The sequence below is a fragment of the Rhamphochromis longiceps genome, linkage group LG17, assembly GCF_057381845.1.
Source record: "Rhamphochromis longiceps isolate RC_006_pf linkage group LG17, R_longiceps_female_GT1.1, whole genome shotgun sequence".
Lineage (NCBI taxonomy): Eukaryota > Metazoa > Chordata > Actinopteri > Cichliformes > Cichlidae > Rhamphochromis > Rhamphochromis longiceps.
Window position 1 is genome coordinate 38,785,155 of NC_140573.1, and position 27,934 is coordinate 38,813,088.

General features: G+C 40.0%; 2 protein-coding genes across 7 annotated transcripts in view; both read right to left on the minus strand.

The window, feature by feature from the left end:
* Positions 1–27,934, minus strand: part of slc2a13a (solute carrier family 2 member 13a) — a 99,846-nt gene that overhangs the window by 12,769 nt on the left and 59,143 nt on the right. For both annotated transcript variants that reach the window (XM_085385786.1, XM_085385787.1), the window contains exon 4: positions 21,498–21,606. In XM_085385786.1, the coding sequence (XP_085241912.1) occupies positions 21,498–21,606 (109 nt within the window). The remainder of the gene's footprint in view (positions 1–21,497; positions 21,607–27,934) is intronic.
* Positions 406–8,620, minus strand: LOC146650161 (uncharacterized). Of its 5 annotated transcripts, none has more exons than XM_085385792.1 (3): positions 3,772–5,853; positions 2,063–2,208; positions 406–1,637 (listed from the first exon to the last, which is right to left on the minus strand). In XM_085385792.1, the coding sequence occupies exons 1-3, from the start codon at positions 3,905–3,907 to the stop codon at positions 1,404–1,406; spliced, it is 516 nt and encodes a 171-aa protein (XP_085241918.1). In that variant the 5' UTR covers positions 3,908–5,853; the 3' UTR covers positions 406–1,403. The 5 variants fall into 5 exon arrangements, with proteins under 5 accessions (XP_085241918.1, XP_085241916.1, XP_085241917.1 ...); XM_085385790.1 differs by lacking the exon at positions 3,772–5,853 and adding an exon at positions 8,493–8,620 and having other exon boundaries at positions 419–1,637; positions 2,063–2,218; XM_085385791.1 differs by having other exon boundaries at positions 419–1,637; positions 2,063–2,218; positions 3,681–3,792.

Genomic DNA, 27,934 nt, shown 5'->3' on the forward strand with positions numbered 1-27,934 from the left:
CCTCACTGGACGACATGGTGTCACATTGAGAGCACTGTAGTGGAGGATGTTGGGATGTAATGTTCTTCGGTTAATTTCTGGGTATTACCTTATGTGTATGAACAGCGTGGTTCCAAATTAAACCAGTCTGTTTATTTGATAATGAAATCAATTTGTAGTGTCATGGTTAAGTGTAAATATTTGTATTATATATGTGTTGTTTCTTGGCATTTTCCCCCTTTATGATATCAGGGAAATCTGTTACACTGAAAAAAATAATCAGTGGGATAAACATAAAAAAATTATTGTAAGCGGTTGCACGAAATTAAGTTATGTTTGGTTAACCTTAGTTTTTTATGTTATACCTGCACACATTTTTCTGGTAACACGAACATGACTTTTTTATGTTGTTGTTATGTTTTTCATTCCGGTCAAATATTTATAGAAACCACTTGTTTATCAGACATGAACTTTTTGTGTTAATTGTATTGGACTACTATGTGTTATATTGACAAGATTATTTTATGGTAAGCTTATTTTATTTTATAACAAATTTCTAATATATAATATATAATCTAATATATAATTGAGTGTTCAATAAATAAAACTAAATTAAGGCTGATCTTACTGTATGTACTGTACACTTTCTCTCAATCAAAGAAATAAGCAAAACATTTTTGAACAATGACCTGTATTTTTGAAAATACTACACAGTTGTAAAAATGGACTTTCAATTCAGGCTTCCAAAATATACATGAGTCATATTTGTACAATGCATCTCTTGAAAAACATTCCACAACATTCCTCAAAGTTATCTGCTGGAACCTGAATTCAACATTGTGGGGCCTTATGACATCGCACTTATGTAAAAAATAGTTTTTTAAATGTAAGAACCATAAGGTAAGGTAATATGGCAACAGGGGTGTAATTATTAAAATGACACAAAGAAGAGACTTAAAATAACATTATAACCCACAGGCACACAACCAAGAGACCTAAACTGATTAGTATTGGCTTGCTTCTATCACTAAACATCACAATCACTAATACTACACGATGCAATCTGTTTGTAGTGGTGCACCTTGGGAAAAAAATTGCAAATTGGTGAAATTGGTGCAAGGCACCATTTCCATTGAGAAAAATGCACATTCAAAGTTTGAATTTAAAAAAAAAACAAAAACCATGGCTTGAAAAGTGAAAACTGCAGTAATAAAGGCCCCAAGTTGAAAAGTGCCAGAAAAATAAGTTTCACTATGTACTGCAACTTTACCAGTGCTGGCTTAAAAGAAAGGATGGTATATATTCGAAGAGGTAAACATGTTGTTCCCACATCATAACTGGAAAACTGTTCAATCGTACAGTCTGGTCCTGAGAACCTGGGCCTTCTTTGAAAAGCTGTTCCTTTTGAGCTCCATAACCAGTTTCTATAATACCTCGAAGGTATACTTTTCCAGTGGGTAGGTGAGGTTCAAAGTGTACATTAGTCCAAACAGCATTGCAGCTGCTAGGGTATAGTTATCCAAATCCTGCCAGACTCTCTGGCCTTCAAGGACTATCCCGATGTCCTCAGGGCTGCCATTGGCATCTCTTGACTTTATGATGTAAATTCCCATGGTTGTTTCCTTATTAGATCGTTGGATAATGGCTTCATCTGTGGCCTAGAAAATGCAGAATTCCAAAATTTAATTAAACAGAACACTGGTCAAAGAACATTATACCAAATCTTATTTTAATCTGTGTCACTATTCCAAAAAATGTTAACATTAACACATTAGGTGAACAAAAATGGATTCATTACAGCATGTGATTTGAGTCCTCAGAATGCTTAAAAAGGTAATGCATGAAGTGAAATCTCCATGCAAAGAAGCAGAATACTGTCAGAGCATAGAGAGGTGTTCAACTATGAACTCCACACATCGTTCTAATGCAGGTAAAAGAAAAAACAAAAACAAAAAACGCACCCATGGTAAATTGTGAAAATCCCAGGTGATTTTCAACATACTCCTGGCATAGAGTGACAAGCAGCATTTTGTTAAAATTATTATTTTCCCTAAAGTGTATACACAAATTATTTTTTTCTTACCTGGGCCGTGGGCTCCAGAATGTTCTGCAGTCTTCTTCCTATTTGTCCTCCTCGCCTTTTGAAGACCTTTATGAGTTTGTCAGATAGCACATCTATCTGCGAGAGTAATCTGGACTGCAGTGGCATGGTGGTAATGCGCTTAAACTCTGCATTTATCTAAAAAGAGAAGTTGTCACATAAAAATGCTGTCAAAATCTCAAATCTCACAAGGTTACATCCACACAAAGTTGTTATTTTTTGTCATGTTACTATTTATTAGCTATGGGTCCCATGTTGCTGAGCAGTTCCATAGTTGCCCTTACTTCCATACCACCCAAAGCCTGTTGCCTCCTTCTGGCCATTTTGCAGTTCTGCCAAATGACCCAGAAACTACATCTATTATTGCCATATACACATCAAGGTCTTTCATTAATACTTAGTTAAATTAGTTAATTTGACCTTTCCAGAAAATTTACCTTACAGAATGTGAGATAACATATGCAAATCTTCACCCCCCCCCCCCAACAGAGCCCACCCCATGGCAAACTAGCTTATTGAAATGTTTAACTAAAACATTTTAGGTACAATCAGTTAACTAAATGGACACGAGTTTGTTAGTCTGTATTCACTGAGAAAAAACAAGCGAATGTGACTGGGCACACACTGAAAAAAAGCTAATGCACATAATATTGTCCTGCAGCTTAAGCTAGCATTATCGTTAGTTAACTTAAGGAATGACTTGTTTTTTCCATTATGTTGCTCAACAGGAATTCATGAGAAAAACTTCCCCATATAATGGATGTTCTCTTCGTTTCCTCTCAAACATGTAGTTTTCAGTTTACCTCGACAAAGTAAAGCTCAGCACCAAACGTAAACGAAGCAACGACAAAAAATGGCGGACCGCCACAGTGAATTTTCCCTCGCAGAACACGCCCTGGGGGGTGGAGTTTCAACAGAAAACGTAACTATTTTCTGTTATTTTGATATGACTGGTTTTAAAAGACTGAACATCCTTCTAAAACAAGTGAAAGGCGTGAGACTTAATTATGTTTAGACCAAAAATATAACTGATTCATGTTGGATATATTTACTGTATTTTTACTAATTTAACAACGTCATCATTGCATTAGTCGCTTTATGCTATAGCATTACGCTTACATTAGCTTGAAGCTCAAGGTCGTCATTTTATTTAATTTCTTTTTCTGGGCTTACAAACAGGACACACAACATTTAGATAACCGTTACACTGAATCTTGGGTCTGTGTTGAGTCTTCCAGCTGCTGACTACAGAAGCTAGATTGACCTTTCAGCATGTTTATAGCGGCTGTGGCTATGTGCTGGTAATGTTACCGTGTGTGAGCAGTCACATTGGCAGCAGACATGTTTCAACAAACTAGTCATATCCCGGCCCTACATTAGCTTGTTTAATGGTTAAGACACTGCAGGTACCACCACTTACTACAGACACCGATGCAAGTTTGTAATAGTCTGTTAATTTAGACTGAAAGAATATACCAACAATATTAACTCACATTATATATGTTAATTACTAATTTACTTATCGCATAATTTCGGTTACCATTAGCTAACTGGAGCCTAACATTGGCCTTTCATGGTTTTCGATAAACAGCCCACATACCTGTAAAATAACAACACCCCAGTAAAAGTCCACATATATAAAGGGTCTACACTCTTTCTCACTGGTGTGTTAGCTTTAAAATCCTATTTACCTTCAAGTGTAAAACTCCAGATGGTAGTAGATTTTCCAAAGCGAGAGACAAAAATGGCGGACAGTGCAGCCGATTTTTCCTTTCCAGGGGGCGGAGCTTGAGGATAAAACACGACTAACTTGTTTCTTTTCAACATGATTTGTTCTAAAAGAATGAATATTCTTAAAGAATATGTGAAAATTAAAAGACAAAAATATGTTTAGATGTGAAATTTAAATTAGTCATGCTGGATATATGAAGTAATTCTATGCAGATTCAACAACCACCCTATTGCATTTTTTTCAGTGTACTTCTCATAGCTTTTCTGTAGCGCTACAAACCTGAAGGGTTTCAGGTGTCACTTCTCATACAAAGTGACACCTCTCAGTCTAAAACACCCACTAGTTGTCGGCTATTAGCACACATCACAGAGCGACAGGAAAGACTCCATGTAGGGTTTGAATGAAACAGCAGTCTGAGGTAATTTCAGAGGGCTGTTTCATAAAATCTCTGTGCTTTCATTTCTGTTAACAATCAGAGCAGTCTTTGAGAGAAAAACTTCAAAGCACCTGTAAGAGCTGAGCTAGTGGAAACAGGCTATAGCGTAGTCACAGGAGAGTCAGGACCCCATCTTTTACTGTCCTGTAATTATTACATCATCTGCAAACTTTTGAAACTATGCAGCCATTCTGTGCCATAAAAGTCTCTCAATTAAAGACACAGTTTAGAAGCAAAGCACAAAAAGTGGCGCTGGAAAAAGCTACAGTAGGAAACTTTTAATTAGTAAGATCTGCTAAGAGAATTTTCTGTTTCCAGGCCCTCAGTGTTTTTGCAACACGAGGGCAGTGCAGTGGTTAGGTGCAGTGGTTTCCTTTTTTTTTTAGCTTCATTAAACATTATTAGTCTTTTTTTCGTGCAACTAAAGAATGGGAATGATTTCATGATTGATTCCCTGTGTCCAAATACTGTAAATAATGCATTACAGCTGCTGGTTTCAAACATTTCCCTCGCTCCTAAAATAGATGTATGTAGTGTTACCATGGCCTAGAGTATCCATGCATTATGTCTGTAAGTGTGCTAAGGGGTGGTGTGTTTGTATACGTGTTGATGAGGTGGGCATGGTGGAATATCTGTGGTGTGGTTGTGGCTGGTTGGTCTGGGTAAAACAGCAAAACAAAACAGTATTTTCAGGCCCAGTCTGACCCTGCTGTGGTGTGAAGTGTTGGCGTAAAGCACATAGCAGAAGGTGTGATCTGGCCCTGACCTGTCTGAAAATGGAAACATGGATTAACACTCCTTTTTAAAACGAATACAAGTGTTTCTTTTTTTAAAACAACAGACAAAAACTGTCTCACTCTTGAATTCGATGGCTCCCTACTGATCCTGGCACATTTGACATGGGTGGTGATGAGAGGACACCTCTTACTCATGCTTGACATTTACTGTCACCTTACAGGATTCTCTTGGAGGTCTTCTTAAAGTGCCATGCTGGTAGCTTTTAGTGTTTAAGCCTATTAAGTACAAGTCAGTTATACATTTCTACAAAATATCCCAAAAGTTTTGAAGACATGCGTATGTTCCAGAGAATTATAGAGTTTAATTAATTGTGCAGTTTGCTCCTGACGTTGAGAGCATGGGCAAGGGATGGACAGTTGATTTTCTCAAATGGCCACCATAAGAAACTGGGACTGTTGTGGAAGGCCACAACAATAAACAATAAGCTACAGTTCCTTTTGTGGCCCATCCCTGGCATAAGCCATTTTGTCTTTAAAAAAATATTATATTATAGTAAAAACAAACAGTGTTTTATCAAATAAGCAAGCTGCACAGAAAAGCAGTCATTCTTGGTGACATAGTGAAAACACAAACTGCAGCTCCTTACTGTGTACCTTGAGGTTGTCTAGCTCTAATGCTCCCCCGCCTCAATGTTGAAATACTAAACAGCAGAAATAAGCATGTTTACTTGCTAACACAAAACCTTGTTAGTGGCACTTTTTTATAACTTATCTAAAGTAAAACATTATGTGTCAGCAGGGTTGTCTTCAGTGTTTGGATAATTAAAGATGCATTTCAGCGTTTCATGGGTGATTCATGGATGTGTCTTGCTAACTAAAATGTTTTGTACATATTTGGTAGAATATAGGATTATGGGCAAACAACCTATGCAGACTTGCTTGCATGCAAGAAACCCCCCCCCCCAATAAACAACAACAAAAGGAAAAAACAAAACAAAAAAACAACTAAAGGAAAAAAATCTAATAGCTAGCTAACACTAGCATTAGCTTATGGCTCCTAAAAGAGTTTTATTTACAGTCTATAGTTTTGCAGAGTCTACAGTTGGTTGCAGCCTTTTCTGTAGAAGCGCCTACAAACCTGCATTCTACCTGAAGACCACCAGGTGGCGATAGCTGTGGTTCCAAAAAGCCTTCTGGTCCCCCAGAGGTTTATGGGTAAACACTTTCCTAATGGGCTTATGAGGCCAGACACTCGTGTTGGGTCATACTGAATAAAGAATTAAGTTGGGTTTATAGATCTTGGTTATGCCATGTTTTAAAATGAAGGATTATCTGTTGTCACAAGACGTTTGCCAATGAGGGAGTGTTTTACAGCCACATCCTTCCTTCTATCCATCTTTCACACTGTCTGTGTAGAAAAATAAAAACCTTATAGCTGGGCAACAAGTAACAAGTTTTTTGTTACTTTGTTATTCATCACTTGGTTAATTTTAATCTAAGCATAATTATAGCTTATGTATGATGCATATCAGAATATACAAGCAAAAATGTCCTCCCTTCCATCAAAACTGGCAACCCTAAAACTTTTATGTTCATACAGCTGATGTAACTGAATGTAAATCAGACAAGACAACACTTAAACGTTTAATTAAACTGCCAAACAGACCCTGTAAGAAGGCATTTTATCTTTTATTTAGTTTGAAGACAGACATATAACTACCTGTATTCAAATACAAGTAGTTACATATTGCTTTATTACCTGTATATATAGGCTAGAAAAGTAAACATGTGCGTTGGGGTGTGAAAGAAGAGTAGAGAGAAGGGTTCTCCAATATTCAAGGAAGCTCTAACAGAGTGCTACTTATTGACAGAGCACTGATCTAATTATGTAACCTAAGGACTCATCCAGGCTGGAGAAACTGATCAGGAGGGCTAGCTCTGTGGTCGGCATGAAGCTGGACACTCTGGTGACAGTGGCAGAGAAAAGGACATTAAAGAAACTGATGGACATTATGGACAATGCCAGGCATCCTCTGCACACGGCCATAAACAACCAGAAGAGTCTGTTCAGTGACAGGTTGCTTCTCCCAAAGACAAGAACTAACAGACTTAAAAACTCCTTTGTCCCACACGCCATCAGACTGTTTAACTCCTCTCTGGAGGGGAGAGGGAGGGGAAACAGGAGGACAAAGGAGGGAACAACTAAGCTGTAGTGCCTCTTCACCTCACTGTGCAATACCTTTTGTGCAATACTTTTGTAAATAGTCAACGGTGCAATAGACTCAATACTTGAAATGTGCAATTCACTTGTATTTTTATTTTTATTCCTATTTATTCTATTTATCCCCTTCGTATATTTTATTTATATTGTCTCTGTATTTATATATATGTGTGTGTGTATAACTCTGTAACTTCTGTCGGTGCTGTGCTTTTTTGGAAATCGAATTTCCCAGAGGAACCCACCCGAGGGATTAATAAAGTTCTATCTTATCTTATCTTAATAGTATGGATTTAGAGGCAGCTGAAGGATCAGCTATAAGGCAGCAGTGAAATTATGAGATGAAGCGAGCAAACAAGTGTTAAGTGTGTGTGAGTGGGAATGCAGTGAGTGTGTGGGTGCGCATGTACGAGCAAGTGTTTGCACGTGACTGAGTGACCGATTCACTGAGTAAGAGTGTAACAGACAAGGTGTCAGAGCAGAGAAACAGCAGGAGGCATGTATAGTGAGAGAGAGAGAGAGAGAGAGAGAGAGAGAGAGAAAGCAGGAAGTAAGTGAGAAAAAGACTGAAAGGTGAGAAAAAGACTGAATGGACGGAGAAAATAGAAAATGAGGGACGTGGGTGTGAAAACAAGAACAATTGGACAGATAAGAAAAGATATGGGGAGAGAGAAAGAGAGACATATATCGGGAGGGAGTGCATGAAAGAGAGACAGACAGAAACAGGGAGACAGTGACTCTCTTGGGAACTGGCCTATTTTTCAAATGAATGCATATGAACGCAGAACTGCATTACATTTACGCTCCGGAACAAAAAAAAGGCTCAGCCCAAATAGGTAAACCTCACACTTGATGTTCTGATTGGCAACTCTGTAAACACACATACACGTTCACACAAATCCGCATTCACAAAGCACCAAGTGTAACATCTGCAGATGTCTGCCACTATCACAGAATCAAACACACTTTGCACTCTCCTGTTTCCCCACTCCTCAAGTAGTAGAAAATACAAAACTCCTAAATCAATCAATAAATTAATGACATTAAATTAATATGGCCCAGTCATTCAGAAGTAATGGTAAATATAGGGGTCCATTTAACACATAGGGAAGTTAATGTTTAGTTAATTTGGTTGGCTGTAAAAAAGAAGGCAAAAGCTCTACAGAAATGGAAGTGATAAGTAGCCAACACTAGCGAAAAACAGTAGTTCACAGTAACACAAGTTTTAGCTTATCATGTTGTTGAAATTGCTGCTTTGTGCTGTTCAACAGTGTTTTGACAGTACTGACCTTTGGGTGACTGGAGAGATGTTAATTGCTGAATGGAGAAAGACTTTGTAGCTTGTCAAAGGAGCTTGCAAAGAAAAGCATCTGTACTTCTTTAAGTTGCTTGAAGACGTTTCACCTCTCATCCGAGAAACTTCTTCAGTTCTAAGGTCAAATGGTGGAGAGTCCCAGATATAAACCTAGTGGGAGAATATCCCCCCACAGAGGGACAAAAGGACCCCCTGATGATCCTCTAATCGCCTGAGCCAAGGTGTGAAAATGGGTGTGGGTCCCAATCAGCCAGAGTTTCGGGTGAGCTCATTGTGAAACCTGGCCCCACCTTATCATGCGAATTCCTGAGGTCGGATGGCCCAGGATGTGAGTGGGCGTTCAGGCGTCTGGGGAGGGAACTCAAAACTGGATTATAGATGTCAGACAGTTGGTGTTCAAAGATGCTCGCTCACAGTGGACATAGATGGCCATCTATGTCCTCCTTTTTATACCATTCTCATCTGAAGTTAAAATATATAGAGGGATGAATATCCGGAGGAGAGCTAAGAGGCAGCAGACAACTGCACCAATGTTAGCGAACGGGATGAGCTAAAAGACTTTTATAACAACTTTTTTTTTTACAGACAGTTCTTCTACACTGTTTGTTAAATTAAGTATAGAACATTTTTAGGGTTCTAGGGTGAGAAGTTCAGCCATCCGGGAGGGGCTCAGAGTAGAGCCGCTGCTCCTCCACATCGAAAGGAGCCAGCTGAGGTGGTTCGGGCATCTGACAAGGATGCCTCCTGGGCGCCTCCTGGGGTTGGTGTTCCGGGCATGTCCCACTGGGAGGAGGCCCCGGGGCAGACCCAGGACACACTGGGGAGATTATATCTCTCGGCTGGCCTGGGAACGCCATGGTGTTCCCCCGGATAAGCTGGAGGAGGTGGCTGGGGAGAGCGAGGTCTGGGCTTCTCTGCTTAGGCTGCTGCCCCCGCGACCTGGCCCCGGATAAAGCGGATGAAGATGGATGGATGGAACATTTTTAGAACAAATTACACCTGTAAATCTTATAAATATAATAGACAAGAGTTTGAGAAGCTTTTGTAACTAAGCTAGCATGTATGTGGCTAGCTGGGATGCAAGGACTAAGCTCACTTCAGTAGCTGGCATGCTATCTATGCAACAAGTAGCAAAATTACCAAAGTCTCTGAAAAAGAATAGTTTGGGATGTTCTGAATGTTGCTGTGCCATTATCTTTGTGTTTATTTTTGCAAGCGCAGGTAACAGAATAGCTCTATTGGAAAAAAAAATCAGAGGTGTAATGAGCTACAGTGGGGCAAAAAAGTATTTAGTCAGCCACCGATTGTGCAAGTTCCCCCACCTAAAATGATGACAGAGGTCAGTAATTTGCACCAGAGGTACACTTCAACTGTGAGAGACAGAATGTAAAAAAAAAATCCATGAATCCACATGGTAGGATTTGTAAAGAATTTATTCGTAAATCAGGGTGGAAAATAAGTATTTGGTCAATAACAAAAATACAACTCAATACTTTGTAACATAACCTTTGTTGGCAATAACAGAGGTCAAACGTTTACTATAGGTCTTTACCAGGTTTGCACACACAGTAGCTGGTATTTTGGCCCATTCCTCCATGCAGATCTTCTCGAGAGCAGTGATGTTTTGGGGCTGTCGCCGAGCAACACGGACTTTCAACTCCCGCCACAGATTTTCTATGGGGTTGAGGTCTGGAGACTGGCTAGGCCACTCCAGAACTTTCAAATGCTTCTTACGGAGCCACTCCTTTGTTGCCCGGGCGGTGTGTTTTGGATCATTGTCATGTTGGAAGACCCAGCCTCGTTTCATCTTCAAAGTTCTCACTGATGGAAGGAGGTTTTGGCTCAAAATCTCACGATACATGGCCCCATTCATTCTGTCCTTAACACGGATCAGTCATCCTGTCCCCTTGGCAGAAAAACAGCCCCATAGCATGATGTTTCCACCCCCATGCTTCACAGTAGGTATGGTGTTCTTGGGATGCAACTCAGTATTCTTCTTCCTCCAAACACGACGAGTTGAGTTTATACCAAAAAGTTCTACTTTGGTTTCATCTGACCACATGACATTCTCCCAATCCTCTGCTGTATCATCCATGTGCTCTCTGGCAAACTTCAGACGGGCCTGGACATGCACTGGCTTCAGCAGAGGAACACGTCTGGCACTGCGGGATTTGATTCCCTGCCGTTGTAGTGTGTTACTGATGGTGACCTTTGTTACTTTGGTCCCAGCTCTCTGCAGGTCATTCACCAGGTCCCCCCGTGTGGTTCTGGGATCTTTGCTCACCGTTCTCATGATCATTTTGACCCCACGGGATGAGATCTTGCGTGGAGCCCCAGATCGAGGGAGATTATCAGTGGTCTTGTATGTCTTCCATTTTCTGATGATTGCTCCCACAGTTGATTTTTTCACACCAAGCTGCTTGTCTATTGTAGATTCACTCTTCCCAGTCTGGTGCAGGTCTACAATACTTTTCCTGGTGTCCTTCGAAAGCTCTTTGGTCTTGGCCATGGCGGAGTTTGGAGTCTGACTGTTTGAGGCTGTGGACAGGTGTCTTTTATACAGATGATGAGTTCAAACAGGTGCCATTCATACAGGTAACGAGTGGGGGACAGAAAAGCTTCTTACAGAAGACGTTACAGGTCTGTGAGAGCCAGAGATTTTCCTTGTTTGAGGTGACCAAATACTTATTTTCCACCCTAATTTACGAATAAATTCTTTACAAATCCTACCATGTGAATTCATGGATTTTTTTTTCACATTCTGTCTCTCACAGTTGAAGTGTACCTCTGGTGCAAATTACTGACCTCTGTCATCATTTTAAGTGGGGGAACTTGCACAATCAGTGGCTGACTAAATACTTTTTTGCCCCACTGTAGATGATGAATAGGGTCAAAAAGTCTCTGAAACATTAAAAAAGCTGAAAACTTCCACCCAAAATGGCAAATTTATAAGACAAAAAGTACAGATTTATGGGGGGGAAAGTAGTATTATAAGTGGAAAGAGCTGTTTCTTGCAAATTTGACACATTGTATATTGCTAATTTGTATATTTAATCTTAAAAATGCAGATTTTTCTGAAATTTTTGCTTGTTCTAGGAATGTCATGATACCAGGATACCACAGGTTGAGTAGTTAGTACCAATACCAGAAAAATTACATGACTCTTAATACTCAATTTAATACCAGAGTGCAAAAACAAACAAAAAAATGTAACAACAACAAAGACATTATTGGGCAGATGATTTATTTAAATTTTTAACATTATATTTTGTAGACAGGTCACAGACTCAAGTGTTAGGATGGTTGCAAGTAGCCTATTAACATTATTCCAAGGTACAGTGTTAGTGATAATAAATTAGTTAACATATTTCTATAGTGTTAGCCACTGGAAATATTTTAGCTAATTGAACATAGTTTATTTTTAATTACTTGACCCATGTCACGTATCAAAACTAGCACACAAATAACTGCAAATAGTGATCACGTTGCACTATGTTCCACTGGTTGTATTTGTTGTCATGTGTAGTAAACACCAATCCAGCTACTTAATAAGACAGCTTCACACATGACATCCTGCTGTGAGGAGCATGCGAGTGTGATGCATTTCTGTATGCATTTGATTAGAAGCTAAATTAGAATATTTGTCATTAAAAAGGTCTGGCTGTGTCTCGGTGGGAGACAGAAGATGTTGGCATGATTAGGTTGCTTATGAATGCTTGAAAACACACACACACAGGCAAAAACAACCCAGTATTTTTTATTTATTTATTTTTTGGTCTAGCTTCTTGGATTGCATGCACACAAAACACACGCAGATCAGTGCAAGCTCTGCCAGCTCCTCGCCGGCCCGCCAGCAGAGTGACCACGTAAAACTGTTTTTTGTGACATTTCCAACATGACATTTATCTGTGGGACCATCTGCGAGGGCCAACTGGCATGTTGCAACAACAAAATGAGTACTTGGCAACATGACAAAGCACACTGAGATTATGTGCATTCATATAGTAGCTAAATTTAATACCACAATGCTGGTTTTCTCAATACATATGTGGTTGTTCCATGAGGTAAATAAAATTGTAGTGATTTGCACTGCATGTTGGCAAAGATGTATCTCTGATATCTTATATTATTAGGATGTCATAGCATTAGAGAAGGTTGTTTTTAAGATGAGAACCACAGAAAACTACCATACATATACATTATTAACAGCACCTGGGTAGTGGGAAGTGAGGAAGTGAGTTTACCACGCAAAGAGTACTTGGGTAAGATGTCTATTAACAGTTGGCCAATTATATTAAGTGGCTTTTTCTTTTTAGCATTTTTATCTTTCATCTGTCCCAGAGAAAAACTCCATCTGCCACCAATTAATAGTGGGCACTTCCCTTGCTCTTATTTGGACAATTTTGCCACTGTTAGCTAACTAGCCTAAGGTCTTCCAATTTCATGTTTACCTGGGTGGCTTGCTGGATATCATTGCTGGATGCTGCTAATAAAGTTACACAATTACACAGTGAATTCGCCTTTATTATTATATTTACAAATATTGTCTTGGTTGTATCATTTTATTTTGTTGTATTCATCCGTGACACCTTAAAGGCTGGTCTGTGAAAATATTGTCTGACATTAAACCGGTCTGTAGCGCAAAAAAGGTTGGGGACCGCTGAACTACAACATCTGGCAGATCGAGAATTTATCAAGCTCACTGAGACTGCAGAGCTTGTACTGTATTATTAATTGCTGTGTTATCAATTTGTCATCAGCGTACTTGGCAATTTAAATTCTGACAAATAGAATCGAAGTCTGTTGCATATACTGGATACCAACTGCCATTGTATTCTGGTATAAATCTCTAGTTTCTATGCCAAGCTAGATTGTCTTGCCCCCTTTACCTAAATTCATATATTTCACAAAGCACTTAGTTTTAGTAGTTTGTTCTACTTGTGGTGATAATTAACCATTATTATAGTGCTGGTTGAAGGAAATTTGGCCAAGGTGTTGGGAATAAAATGTCACTTCTGGACTTTCTGAGACTTATTTTCTCATCTTCTGGAAAAGATCAAAGTTCACACCATGAGAGACCTTACAAAGTGCAAGCAGGAGAAAATAAAAGCAGAAAAGGAAACATGCCACGTGAACGATTTCAGGAAATGTTTGCAGTGTTTGCATGATAAAGTATGCACATTCCACTGGTCATTAATACCCTGAAAAGCATCTCTTTTTTTGCACATAATTGCTTCAACTTCTGGATCAAACCACTATTTTGGTAAGTGTGCAGTCTAAAGCATTGGTTGTACTTGGTTAGAAGTCCTTGATGCTACTTTTTGAGAAACCTGGAGCGAAGAACAAAAAAACCCTCTCTGCATGATTGTTGCAAAAAGCAGCAAAGAAACAAAGAGAATAAAAGAACACGGGTCTTTTCATCCACAGCTCAATATTTCTTGTCCCCTTTCTCTGTCTTCCTTCATAAATCTTACACTTCCTCTCCTGTCATCTGCCTTGATCCCCCTCCGTGGCCCTTCCTCCACCTCATCACCATCAATGTCAGATCTCCCTCTGCCCTCTGCTTTCCTCTTCTCTGCTTTTACTCTACTCTCCAGCCCAGTTGGAAGATCTTCCTGTCTTTTAAGATAGTTCGTTCACCACTCACAGGATGCACACACACATTTCCCACCAGTACACAGTGACCTTTACGTGCAAGATTATGAGGCTAATTCATTCGAAATGATCCATCAGCTAATGCATAAAGATGATATCTAATTTGACCAATTGCTGTACCACATTGTTCTGCATTTATAGCTAAACAACAGAGATGGGAAGGGAGATCCATAAAAAAAGAAAATCTCCTGCAGGATGCATGTTACTGATGTGATCCACACAGCCATCCATCCAGCTTCTTTTTTTCCTGAGTGATGCATTCTTGATAAATACATTTTTCATCACACAGGTTTCTCTGACAGTTTTTGAATGTTTGTGTGCGCGTGTGTGTGTGTGAGTGAGTGAAAGCAAGGAGGTTATTCATGTAACACCAAGAGAGCTCAGGGAGAGTACCTGACACATGAGTTTAAATCAAGCTGCTGTAAAATAATAATGGCACGTATGGGACCATGTCCACGGCCATTACGCATACTCATGGCCAGTTTTAGTTCTCTGTAGGCCTTTTAATCTATTTGAAGTAACAAAAAAAAATTATTTGATCTTCTGCAAACAAACCCTAAACCACTACTGATACTTCTGCAGTTTCAGCACTATTGATGTCTTAAATCTTGCGCAACAGAAGCTTGGTAGATCTTTAGTTATGGCTTAGGTTAGCTTTCTATGGATTGGGCAAACACCTAGCTTCCATAGCTGTAGCAATTAGCTAGTACAGTGGAACTCCGACTTACGGATACCCCGTTTCATGAAAAATTCAAGTTACGAAGGCACTGAACAGCAATATTTTTGCCCGTGTTACGGCAAAATGCCCGAGTAACGAAATCCGCTGGCTCTGATTGGCTGAGCCTACAATGCCAACAATGCCTTCCGAATCATGTGACAACCCCTTGGCTTCCGTACTTGTGATTCGCTGTTCCACTTGAACGAGGTATTGTTGTTCTAGTTAGCAATTAGCCTATAGCCTATCGTTCAGCATCGCCTCACTCAAAGCGCTTGATGGGTGCTTCGATTTACGAAAATTTTCGAATTACGAAAGACCCTCGGGAACGAATTAATTTCGTACGTCGGGGTTCCACTACAATTATCTATAATTGTGAAGTTAAAATGTCAAACAGTGAATATAACTCTAAAGATTATGTTGTTTTCACGATGCTGTTGGTACTGTAACCAAGGACACCCTCGCCGAGCCACTAACACAACGGTGAACTTTTAATTTTTAATACATAAATAAATAAAAAGCAGATATAGCTAGGTTAACAAAGCTACATAAGCTTACTGCCCATTATTGTAATAAAAGTCATGCCATCATAAATTATAATGATTTTATTGTGCAAACTAGGCTTTACAAGTCATTATAGTGATCAACAAACTGGATTAAGAGCAGCTGATGGTCATTCAGCAAAAATCAGTACCTTAGCAGGCTACCCACTGAGCTGGTGTACGTACCATATAATCAGTATCTCCATGTATGCATATTATATGTGCAAACTTTTTTCCCTGCACCTTTCCGTTAAAAATACACTTGCGCATTTTTCCTAATTTTAAGCAATAGGCTTTTTTTTAAGTGACCATGCATGAAGAGAATGGAGTGCTAAATTAACAGCTAATGGGGCTGAAGTGGGCAGGGACAATCTGGGAGAACGTTAAGGCACTTTCAATAAAGAATTAGATTTGATAGGAAGCTGATGCCATGGAGACACATGCTAAACAAATCAGCCAGTAATATAACCCCACGGTCCTGCCTGGGCACTCTACACACATCCGTTTTCCTTTCTTATTACCGTTTTGCATTAATGCACGCATAAGTAAATAAAGATAAAGTAGTAAGTAATTTGATGACCAAAGAAAATAGGGCAGGAGAAGAAAATAAAAAAATATTAATATAAAGTATTACTTGCTGTATTCCTTCATTTTATAATAGCTTCATACTGGAAAGTAGTCACGATAGCTCACATAACATCTATTTATATACTGTAGAGTACAGCTGGCTAAATACACATAAAGTAGTAATAGAACAGCGGCAGAGGTTAGCTGATCACTGCCTTGCTAGCACAAATAGAAAAATCCTCACCTGCCAGATAGAGCTTCAACACCTGTATACAGTTTGATCTCACAGACTCCTGAAATGTTATTGCAACACAAACAGCTGAGCATGATAAAAATTCACCTACTGGGATTGTGGATGAAGCTCAAGTACGTTTGCTTGCATAAATGGACATTACACAGAACAGAGCACAAATTAGCATTCAGGCAAGTGATACTAATATGCACCAAGTTTAGTGTGTGGGCAGGTGTAAAGGCGGATTTATACTTCTCTGTTCAAGCTACACCTTTCTGAAACATAATCAGAAATGTGACGAAATGCAACCACATGCCAACACAGACCGCACAGGAATAAATGGTGCAAAGGCGATGCTTAGACTAGATCTCAAGCTCTCATTTAACCAGAATCTCTGAGAGACTTAGGTGCTGTTAACCACTGCTCCTTTGTGAAGTTGGACTGAAAAGAAAAAAAAATATTTAGATCGTGTGAGGTTTGTAACTGTATTTGACAGGCTGGGGTTTATAATTACAGATATCCCCTAACGCAGCACTGATCTCCATAAGTATGTTAGATATGAAAGGGCAAATCAGAGGGAAACGTGTTAACTGTCAGTTTGATGAAGTGAGAAACGCAACTTTGTCACTTCATCAAGATGTTATTGGTTGAACTGGCTGGTCAGTTACAATCTCAGTCAATCTTTCGCCTGAATTCCTTTGATAAAGACCAGAAGAGCTCACTTTTTTTGTTAGATATTTTACTCCAAGGCTGACGGGAGGAGGGAGGCTTTCTGTGGGAAAATGTGCTAATAGGGTCTCAAATGTACCCTCTGTGTGAACATATGTGACTTGGAGAGAGGGAGGAAAAAAGTGAACACTGTCAATCCGTTCCTGTCAAGTTCCTAACTTGAGAGAGAGAGGACTGTTAGAACTGGCAGCCAATATGTGCTTTTCTAGTTTGGTCTGGATTTTTTTTTTTTTTGCCTGTCTGCCAGATTGTCTCATTGCCCTTTTCCTTCTTCGCCTGTGCCAGCCTGGTGGTTTAATCAGAAAAAGCAGCTGGGGACAGGGAGAGGAGCTTGTTTCTAAGCCTGGCTGATTTACTGGCTCCTCAGACCTTCTTTATGTCTCACCGGCTAATGGGGCTAGCCTGGCAGCTTCACTGGAGGTAGACAAAAGAGGCAGTAGACAGGGAGCTTAGCAAAGCATAGAGCACACATGACGAGTGACGGGAGGCGTCAGCAATAACTCAACACACAGTGCACATTCTGTGGTTAAAGTAGCCCATGCTCCGTATGGTGGAAGATGATCAAATATAGTTTTTAATCATTCATATCTTTACATTATATTCATCACTGAAGGGTGAGTATTGTCATGGTAACAGCTGTGTTCTCCCCCTTTCGTTTTGTTCTCTATGTTCTGTAGTCTGTCCTCGCCTCATCCAGCAACCCTCTGAGTTTTTTATTATTCACCTCAGTTTCAGCGAGCAGGCAGATTGTTTCTATCACCTAATATCAATCATCCAGATTCACATTTTCCTCTGTCAGCCCAGTGTGTGAGTTCTCAGGTTACAACTGTGAACGTCATCATCAGGATTCAGTTCTCACTACATGTTCTGAAACCCTAACAAATGTACTAATTAATAAAATTAATAAAATTAATACCATTTTTGCAATCAGTGTATGGACTTTTCATTTTTAACCCCTAGGCCTGTTTTGAATTGTAACACCAATCTGTAGATCAAATAGACCTTGCTGTTTCTTTATTTGGGTGTTCACCTGTGATACATGGCTCATGACTCCCCTGCTTCATCCTTCCTATTGTTTATGTGCCAAAATGTCCTTTGACAAGACACTTAACACCCAAATTGGGTTAAACAGTGTCTTCTAAACCCAGATCCTTTACCTTTCAAAATATGTACACTGGTCCACTTTATACTGACTTTATAAGTGGTTAAAAAAGTGGGCAGGTGGCACCTCTATAATGACATACTACAGCAATTAAAAAGGCTGGTCTAGTTATTTACAATTGAATTATTCAGTTACCCTTTATTTTGCAAAAAAGGACAAACGCCTAGCTTCCATAGCTGTAGCAATTAGCTGGTATTATCTATAATTGTGAACCTAAAATGTCGAGCACAATGAGTATTATGAACTTTCAAGCTTATACCAACAAATCAACCACTGCAACATCTCTTCTCCTTTTGTTTTTGTGATTTCCTTTTGAGTAGGCCGTCACTGGCATCTGATCCTTTTTCCTTGTACAGCAAATGTAAAATTTCTTAATTCTTTTTCTCGTCATGCAACGTAAACACACACTTAAAGCGTTATGTTTTTGTGAAAAATTCGCCCTCAAAAACGCGCGGTGAAAAAAAGTTGACATTAAGCGACAATGAGCTGGTCCTGATGTTTTGACTGTGTTTGAGCTACAAGCGCACTTGTTGCCACATGCAGCGATCTGATTGGTCTACTTTTTGGAAAAATTTGAAAAATGACACAATCAGTCTGATTGGCTAATTTTATAACACAGGAAATATTTTTTCAGTCTGGTGTAAAAAGAGTGGCCTTAAAACTGACTGTTAATTTAATTATACCTTTACAGTGTCCAATGGCTGCATTTTGATTAGTATTTTAGTTTGGAAGGAGGTTCCTGGGTGGACCTCCTGCTGGAAAAGGACATTGCCATGCATGTTAGGTTAACTGCTGATTGTAAATGATCTCTGGAAGTGCGACTATGCAGTCGTCTGTCTCTCTGTGAAGGACTGGAAACATGTTGAGGGTGTAACCTGCATTAATGTCGGGCCTTTCTCTTACAGTATGAAGTGCCTTGAGGCAACAGTTTTGGAACTATATAAATAAAATTGAATTGAACTATCATGGCAGCTGGATAGCTGGTAACCCCCCATGACTCTGAGCTGTATAAGGAGACAACAAAATAGATGGATTCTGGCTGATATTATAACCATGGCTTAGTCTTATGTGGTTTTGAAACACTACAGAGACATCACAAAGACAGGCCCTAAAATAACAACTTGCTTTTGATTATACAGTTTTAAATTCACATACTCGAGTTCAATATCTTGGATACGAAAAACACAAACACACACACCAACCGAGTGATTTATTATTGGCTTATCCACACGTACATCTGGAGTGAACACATCTGGGACGGATGGGAAAGAGGCCCACGGATTCGATTCATTTGCTATGTCACAAGACAACTGTTGTTATTTGTGCGTCTGCTGCGTTGGACTCTTTCTCTTAAACATGTTGCTTCTTCTGATTTGGGCTGTACTTTGGCGATTTCATCAGATCTGCTCTCTTTCAGCCTGACTCCAGATGAAAATAACTATAACCTGTGCCAACTTGCATTCTGATCTGTCTCTGGGACTTTTCCAGCCACGAAACGATGCGAAGCTAAAACAAAGCAAACAACAGAAATGGAGACGCTGGCATCAAAAAATTGATTGTCACCAGCGTGAGGCCTTTAATGTCAATTTTGAGTGATGTCATTATCACCACAGTAAGCCGCAGTACTTATTTTTTCAAACGAAAGGGCAATCAGATTTCAATTTGCAGGCAGGAAAACACATTTTAATGCCATCTGTAAACATAACAGGCCCGAAACAGTCTCGGCTGAGGATATAATGATGCTCGGTGCAAATGGGTCATCTCTCGACACAGATAAACTAGCAGGTAGACCTTTTTGGGAGGACTAATAATGGATTGGATTTATATAGCGCTTTTCAAGGCACCCAAAGCGCTTTACAATGCCACTATTCATTCACTCTCACATTCACACACTGGTGGAGGCAAGCTACGGTTGTAGCCACAGCTGCCCTGGGGCAGACTGACAGAAGCGAGGCTGCCATATCGCGCCATCGGCCCCTCTGGCCAACACCAGTAGGCAAGTAGGGTAAAGTGTCTTGCCCAAGGACACAACGACCAGGACAGAGAGCCCGGGGATCGAACCGGCGACCTTCCGGTTACAGATACGCTTCCCAACCCCCTGAGCTACGGTCGCCCAGCAACTAGAAGATTGGCAGATACATAAATCAGAGAGTCAGAAAGGTGGATAGGGACAGAGCTATGACAGATTAAGTTTGTCCGCTCTGCTGTTCATAATGTTGGTGACAGGGATGAAGATAAATATACAGTAAGAGAGGCAGACACTCAGTAACCAGATCTCTCTGCGAGAGAGACAGAAGCAACCGCTCAAAGACATCCAGAGTTTCACTGCTGCTTTATTATCATCCTTTCTCCTCACCTTTCTGTCCATTTACTTCTCAAAATCTAATCACGCACGGGCAAACGGCCATACCTAAAGCCTCACGCTTACATACACACAACCACGCGAGTGCACAGATGTCATGCACAAACACGCACGTGCCACACAGGCGCGCCTGCACAGACTCCAAAGTCCATAGGGTCACATTTCGTTCATTTAGTCACATGTGTGCAAACACGCCCGTACAAGAACACTTATCCTGCTGCTCTCACCTCCGGTGGTTGCTAAGCAACAGCACATATCCACAGATTGTTTACGGAGCCTTGCAATATAGTTCATCTCTAAAGGGAGGCGAGGCAGGGACCGATGACACAATCCCCTCAGATGAAAAGAATAAGCTGGTCCATCCCTTCGCAGGCAAGTGGGCAGTAATGCAATGAGTCCTCTTGCTCCCCACTGGGCGACGTGAAGCGACAGATGACAGAAATGTTTTGTGATTTAATAGCGTGTCGCTGAAGCGAATGCACCCGTCTGAGATCTCTGGTGCTGAGAGGCGAGGCATGTGACATCGTGTGCCATGCATCGTTATTGTTTTCATTAACTCTGAGGGCAAAACTGATAAAAACACACTTGAACTTTTCCCTTTCGGTGCCAATGCGATGTAGAAATAATAAAGGCTGTGCCGTTTGAGCTCTTGAAAAGATGACACATGGACACAGGTCAATTTTTTCCAGTATACTACACATGAAAGGGCCTCTAAGTTCGGCAGTTACAGACTGCTGACAAATTAAAGGGAAAAACCTGAACCCTTGACCCCTTCATTGACACACTGGCTTTGTAAGGCTATACGGCACGTATCAGCATCCCTTAAAGGGAAGGGTTACTGAAAATCAGTGCAAAGTTGTTTTGGGTGATCGCCTTTATCTATTTGCTCATTTGATGCTGAACACTGCAGGCTCTGTTTAATTTTACAAAAGTCTGTTGCTCTGGGAGAACAAGCAGAATAAATCAGACCCGTGCGCCAGACCCGACGGAAAGGTTTGGTGATGTTTCCACTCACATGACTGTGTTGATTCCTGAAAGCTGCTGGAACATCTGAAGACCACAGCCCACCACCAGGGCTCGTCGTGTTGGGGGGTAGGTCAGCATCCGCCAGATCACCGGGCCGTCTGAGAGACACAAGCAAAGGTACAGAAATGAGTTTTGCACGCAGCACAAGATAAGATAACTGCTATGAGGAAAACAAGGCTGAGACAGTATCTCAAGGGCGACATGTGAAAAAGAAACCAGGCGTGAAAGTGCAGTTCCTCAAATGGCCACTGGCTGGCTCCATCACCAGAGATTTCTGTGTTAAATTGCCCAAATTTACAGTCATCAACTGTATGTTTTCCTTTACTACATCCATGAAATTTCTCTGAGGTCTTCCTTTTTTCCTCTTCCTGCCTGACATCTTCAACATCCTTTGTTTGTATATCCACCATCCCTGCTCCGCACATATCCAAACACCTCAGCCTTGCCTCTCCAACTTGGTCCCCGAACCTCACAGCCTGAAGTGTTCCTCTGATGTAATCATTCGTAATCCTGTCAATTCTGTCTTAACACCTTTAACTCTCCTGTGTTTTTGTCAGTACCACCATCTTCAAACCTTCTTGTAACCCTTCCCTTTGACTCTTGCTATTATCTTCTGTCACAAATCACCCCTGACACTCGTCTCCACCCACTCAATCCTGCCTACACGCTCTTTTCATGTCTTATATGCAATCAGTTGCTTTGGATGGTTGACCCCAGGTGCTATAAAACTGCATAAAGATTTATGAACATGGCATGAGGTGCTAGAAATACAGGACCACCTGCCTTCATAAGTGCTTTAATTCTTCTTGGCACAGATTCAACAAGGCACTAGGCAAGGCAAGGCAAATTTATTTGTATAGCACAATTCAACAACAAGGTGATTCAAAGTGCTTTACAGAGACATTAGAAACAAAAACAAATAAAAAGCATGATTTAAAATTGATTAAAACAAGCAAACAAACAAACTAACTAAACACACACATTTCACACCTGTTCACTAATTGTTCACTAGAACAATTTCACAAATATTTTGGTCCATATCGGTCATTTGGTCATTGTTAAGTTCAGGAAACCAGTTTTAGAAGATGTGACATGGTGTGTTATCCTGCTGGAAGCAGCCATCAAAAGATGGTACACTGTGGACATAAAGGGATGGGCCTCAGCAACAATACGTGGGTAAGCTGTGGAGACGATGCTCAGTTGTTATTAAGGAACACAAAGTGTGCCAACATATATTCCCTACAATATTACAACAACACTTCTGCCCATTGATACATTAGATGAACGGTCCATGGTGGGTGTATTCGGGTTGTTAACGTCAAATGCTGACCCTACTTTGTGAAAGTGGCAACAGAAATTGAGACTCATGAGAGAAAGCCAATCTTCTGTTGTCCAATTTTGGGGAATCCATGCAAATCGTCGCCTCAGCTCCCTGCTCTTAGCTGGCAAGAGTAACACCCAGTGTGGTCTTCTGCTGCTGTAGCCCATCTACTTCAAGGTTCAATGTGTTTTTGTGTTTCAGAGATGCTCTTCTGCAAACCTTTGTTGTAATGAGTCCTTTTGAGCTGCCTTTTGAACTACTTTAACCATACTCCCCTAACCTTTGGAATCAACGAGGGAATTTTTTCACCCAGAGAATCTGTGCTCACTGGATATTTTCTCTTTTTCAGATTATTCTCTGTTTGGTTGCATAGATTAGCATTTTCTGAATTACTCAAACCAACAATCACGCCACGTTCAAAGTCACTCGAATCACCCTCCGTTCCACAATTCTGGTGCTCAATTCAAAATTCAGCAGGTTGTCTGGACCTAAATGCGCTGGGTTGCTGCCATGTGATCGGCTAATTAGATATTTGCATTAGTCAGCAGTTGAACAGTAAGTAACAGTACGTTAGCTGGCTGCTGCTGCTGCTTTAATATTTAACACATATAGATGAGAGTGTTGTCAACCACACAGCTTTAAAAAATATCAAACCGTTCTCATTAACACGAGTGGAACAACGTTCAGCTTAACCATGATCTAATTAAAAAATGCCACCAAATATTTTCAAACCGCACACAGGAAACTCAGTGGGTTTGTCACCATTAGTTATCCATAACAGATTTCTGATTTAGTGTTTAAGTTAGCATCATGAGTCACACTCTCCTCAAGCTGGAAGGCATAGCGGAAGCAACCATGTGACCAAGCGAAGATCTCTTACACAAGATGCTGAGGTTTTGTTTGTTCCAGTGATGCCGTCCTGTTGCTCTTGAATGTTTTGGAAAAACATGCAAATTTGCCTTATTTTCTTAGTGCCATTTTCCTCTTTCAGATGGCGGATATCTCACTGTGGGATGGAGCAAATATCTGAATTTGGCTTTGGCCACACAGAGTCCTACTTGGCTCATCTTCGGAGCCAGACTGCGATTTCCAACGCACGCAGACTAGTGATTCCTTCGGGAGGAGAAGTCTTAATAGGATGAGAGAATGGCTGGACAGGCATGGGGCTCTGGGATGAAGAGGGAGACATCCAGAGTGCTAACAGATCAGACAAACAAGTCTGAACACACACACACACAAGTAATATCAGGATACACAAGTGACTGTGCAAACACGGGCAGAAAATACAAACGTATCACAAACAAGGATGCATGAGCCTGCACATATGAGCTGATGCGCACAGACTGAGTATTTTGGAGCAGCTGTGTGTGGGAGGACTTTGGACCAGTGAACATCTCCTTTTGCTGTTTGACAAGCAGATCAGACTCTGTAAAGGAGGCTCCCGCTGACACACAAACACACTTAAGCCTACCTTTTAATGGGTGCCTGTCAGCCCTCGTTGGAGGATATTATCATCAACTTTGAGTCTTTTCAAACCTGAGATGCCGCGAGAGGCTTTTTAACTTTCATCTGTTTTTCCACATTTTCACAGAAGACTTCTCCTCATCTTTTTATTTTGAAGAAAACATAGCTTTTCATGATTCGTGATGTTTTTAAAAAAAATCACGCACCATGGCTCAATTTAACACCTACGTCCTTTCCAGACGTGTCTCGACGAGCTCTGCACTTATTTTATGGAGGTTTGTTTTTTAGATAGAAAACTCGCATCACTTCAGTTTTAGGTGATTGGCTTTTGCTTTGCTTTGTTAAACACAGCTTCAGCTTTGGCAATAACACCAGCTCAGCTCCATCTCTACCCAGCTTCCTTTAAAAACCCCATGATTATGACAATCTTATGCTAATGATAACTTGGACCTGTAAGCAAGTAATAATTATAACACATTATATCCAAGTATATCGAATGTTCACCAACACTGACATGAGAGCTTCAACCCTAATTTCATATAGCAAGTCTGTATATGCATAAGGTAAGGAGGGAGCTTGTACCTTAGTAATAAAAGCACTGTTATATGCTTAATATATGTCAATATGGGATTGACATATACAATATGGGATTGTTCAGACTTTGAAGTTTTAACAAAATCATACTTTCATACACAGTCTCCTATTATCAGAGGCTAAACATTAATGAAATAATTAACTGTCAGGCAGTTTCATAATATTGAGGATTGTTTTCTAGTTATTTAATGACAAACGAATCAGACAAATCAGATACTGTAGAAGGTTTGGACTTGATTTCAAGTGTTAAACTTGTGCAAGTGACCGAGGCCTGCGTTAGACTGAAAAACTAAAATAACTAAAATAACCATAGATTGTTAATTTGGAGTGGCCAAAGACTGATTTCTTTTCTTGGTTATGAAAAACCACAATATCACATTTATGGAAAGAAATGAAAAGTGTTTTCTACAAGATGCAAATCACTGGTTAGACTCAAGAATAGGAAGGTTAGATTAGACCTCATCAAAAAAACATCTAAGAAGAAAAAGAAAATTCTGGACAGAGGGAACCAAAGTTTTACCAGAATGACAGGAACCATAAAGTGAAGAAGGAAAGGAGCAACTTCTGATCCAGATCACATCACATCATTTGCCAGACATGGAGGAGGCATTTACACATATGACTTCTGAAGTGTACAAAGGTATACTCTCTGCTTAAATTAAGCGAAATGTTGCAAAACTGATTAGTCAGTGGTGTACAGCACCAATGGATAGCTCAAGGCATAATCCAAAGGCAACCCAAGAAATTCTCCAAGCAAAAACATGGGATTTTCTTCAATTCCCAAGTCCGTCACTGGAGCATATTTTTTCGACTATTAAATAAAATACTGAAGAGAGACGCACAAATAAGCGGCACCTGAAGGTGTCTGCAATAAATTAGAACATCTCAAGGTAAGAAAACGATTCAGACAGTCATTGTCAGCAAAGGATTTTTAACCAGGTATTAAAAACAGTCCTTATATTTGTTTGTCCAGTTACTTTTGAGCCTCTGAAACTGGACTTTGAATAAAAATGTCTGCATTAAAATCCACAAATATAAGGTCTGACTATGCTGATCCTAAATAACCAAAATACAAAGAAATTGTGTAAAAGCAGAATGCAATCATTTCCAAAACTTTCATGAATAAATATGAGCACATTTGGAATTTGAAGGCAGAAATATACTTCAAATAAGTTGGGATGGGGTCACAAAAGACTGGAAAACTAAGTTCCTTTTCCAACTATATCTCATGTAGGTGGATATAACTTGTAGAGGAACAGCTTCTTGGAAGTCATGATGGGCAGAGGTTCACCAATCTGCAAAAAAAACCAATATCTACAAGTTGTGGAATTATTTCAGGTTAATAAATAGATGGATAATGTTCCTCAACATAAAATTGTGACTTTAAATAGCAAGTTATTTAGAGTACATAATATCATCAAAAGATTCTGAGAATCTGAAGAAATCTCTGTGCACATTGGGAAAGGCTTAAAATCAGTACTGGACATCCATGATGTTTGTGCCCTGCAGCGCTGCATTAATCAACTGAAAACATCTGGGGCATAATGAAACAAGAAAATACGACAAAGACTGTTGAGATGCGAGAATACTACCATATTTTTCAGACTATAAGGTGCACTTAAGATCCTTTCATTTTCTCCAAAATTGACAGCGTGCCCCAATAATCCGGTGTGCCTTATGTATGAACTCTGGTTGTGTTTACTGACCTCGAACCGATTTTATGTGCGTATGCGTACATGGTGCTCAAAAATCTGTCAAAATGTTTTAGTTCGTCTTTATCTGACTGTTTTGCTTCGCTTAATGCGCCTTATGGTCCCAAAAATATGGTATATCAGACAAGAATGGGACAACATGGGAACTGAAGAAGCTTCTTGGATGAGAGGTGAAACATCTTCAACAAACTTACAGAAGTCCAGTCAACCTGCATGACTGGGAATTTACACAATGGGTCAACATTCCTCTCCAAAAGGACAATGTGAGCCAAATATTAGACTTTAACACAAAAGATATGGTTATTATTGAAACACAGGGCCACTAATGAGAATTACTAGACCAGCTGATTTCTGGGAAATATAGGATTCCAGAAGTTTTGCATATTGACTTTTACTAGAGATTTAAAAAAGAAAAATCAGGCAATCTCAGTCGCTGTTGCCCAGATTTAAACTGTTTTGTAATCATGTGCTCATGGGTCCACTTTTGTGATCATAAAATTCTAAATTGCTGGACTCATTAGCAAATGTGTTCAGGTTATGTAAAATATTTCTTTACTGTAGCTTCCTTTTACTCGGCTCACACAGCCACTATATGTTTCTCTAAGCAGCCCTGTTATTGTTTTTTAAGTCAATGTTTAAAGGAAGTTCTCCACAGAGAAAATAAAGAGAAAGCAATGTGTTTATGGTCCAAGCCACGTCCATGGCACAGGTTGATTTTTTGATCCCCGCTGAGCAGACCATGGGACTCTTATCTGATTAGCCGACAGGGAAATCACAAATGAACTATCGAGAGGTTTGAAACCTAACGGCCGAATGGAGGCGAGATAAAACACACGTTCACGTGCAATCAATTAAAGAAACGCTGTGTATTTTTCCTGGCTGGTTTTTCCCCACAGAATACCACGAGATCAAGCAAACAGTGTAAGAAAAGGGTTATGCACAGACTCTCAGACAAACTCGCAAAACACACAGCTTCATTTCCTCAGCTGAACACCACCCAGCTGTAATTTAATCAGATGAGATATTGAAAAAGAGGGATGGCAATGAAAAACAAGCCAGCGGGCTACCAGTGAGCCACAAGCGCAGTGATTGCGTCTCATAATACTGCCGTAATTGCACGTTCGTTTTCCACACTGAACCTTTCCAGTTACATCTGCATCACTTGAATTCGATCTATCCACAACAATTTAGCCTAAAAAAATGAAATACAGTTCATGTTGTCTTGTGATCAAGCCATACAGAAGTTCAGTTGAGTTGTGGATCATAGCTGAGAGCATGAAGCAAGCAAATATACACGATGGGATAAGAGTTCCTAGTAGAAAGAGGCACTTAGAA

What these genes read in the sequence shown, in the direction of transcription:
- LOC146650161 (XM_085385792.1), bottom strand. Translation starts at nt 3,907, where the DNA reads ATGTTGAAAAGAAACAAGTTAGTCGTGTTTTATCCTCAAGCTCCGCCC. An exon ending in CTGGAGTTTTACACTTGAAG is followed by an intron (nt 2,209 to 3,771) that starts GTAAATAGGATT and finishes AGATAAATGCAG; the next exon opens with AGTTTAAGCGCATTACCACC. An exon ending in TTCTGGAGCCCACGGCCCAG is followed by an intron (nt 1,638 to 2,062) that starts GTAAGAAAAAAA and finishes TGCATTTTCTAG; the next exon opens with GCCACAGATGAAGCCATTAT.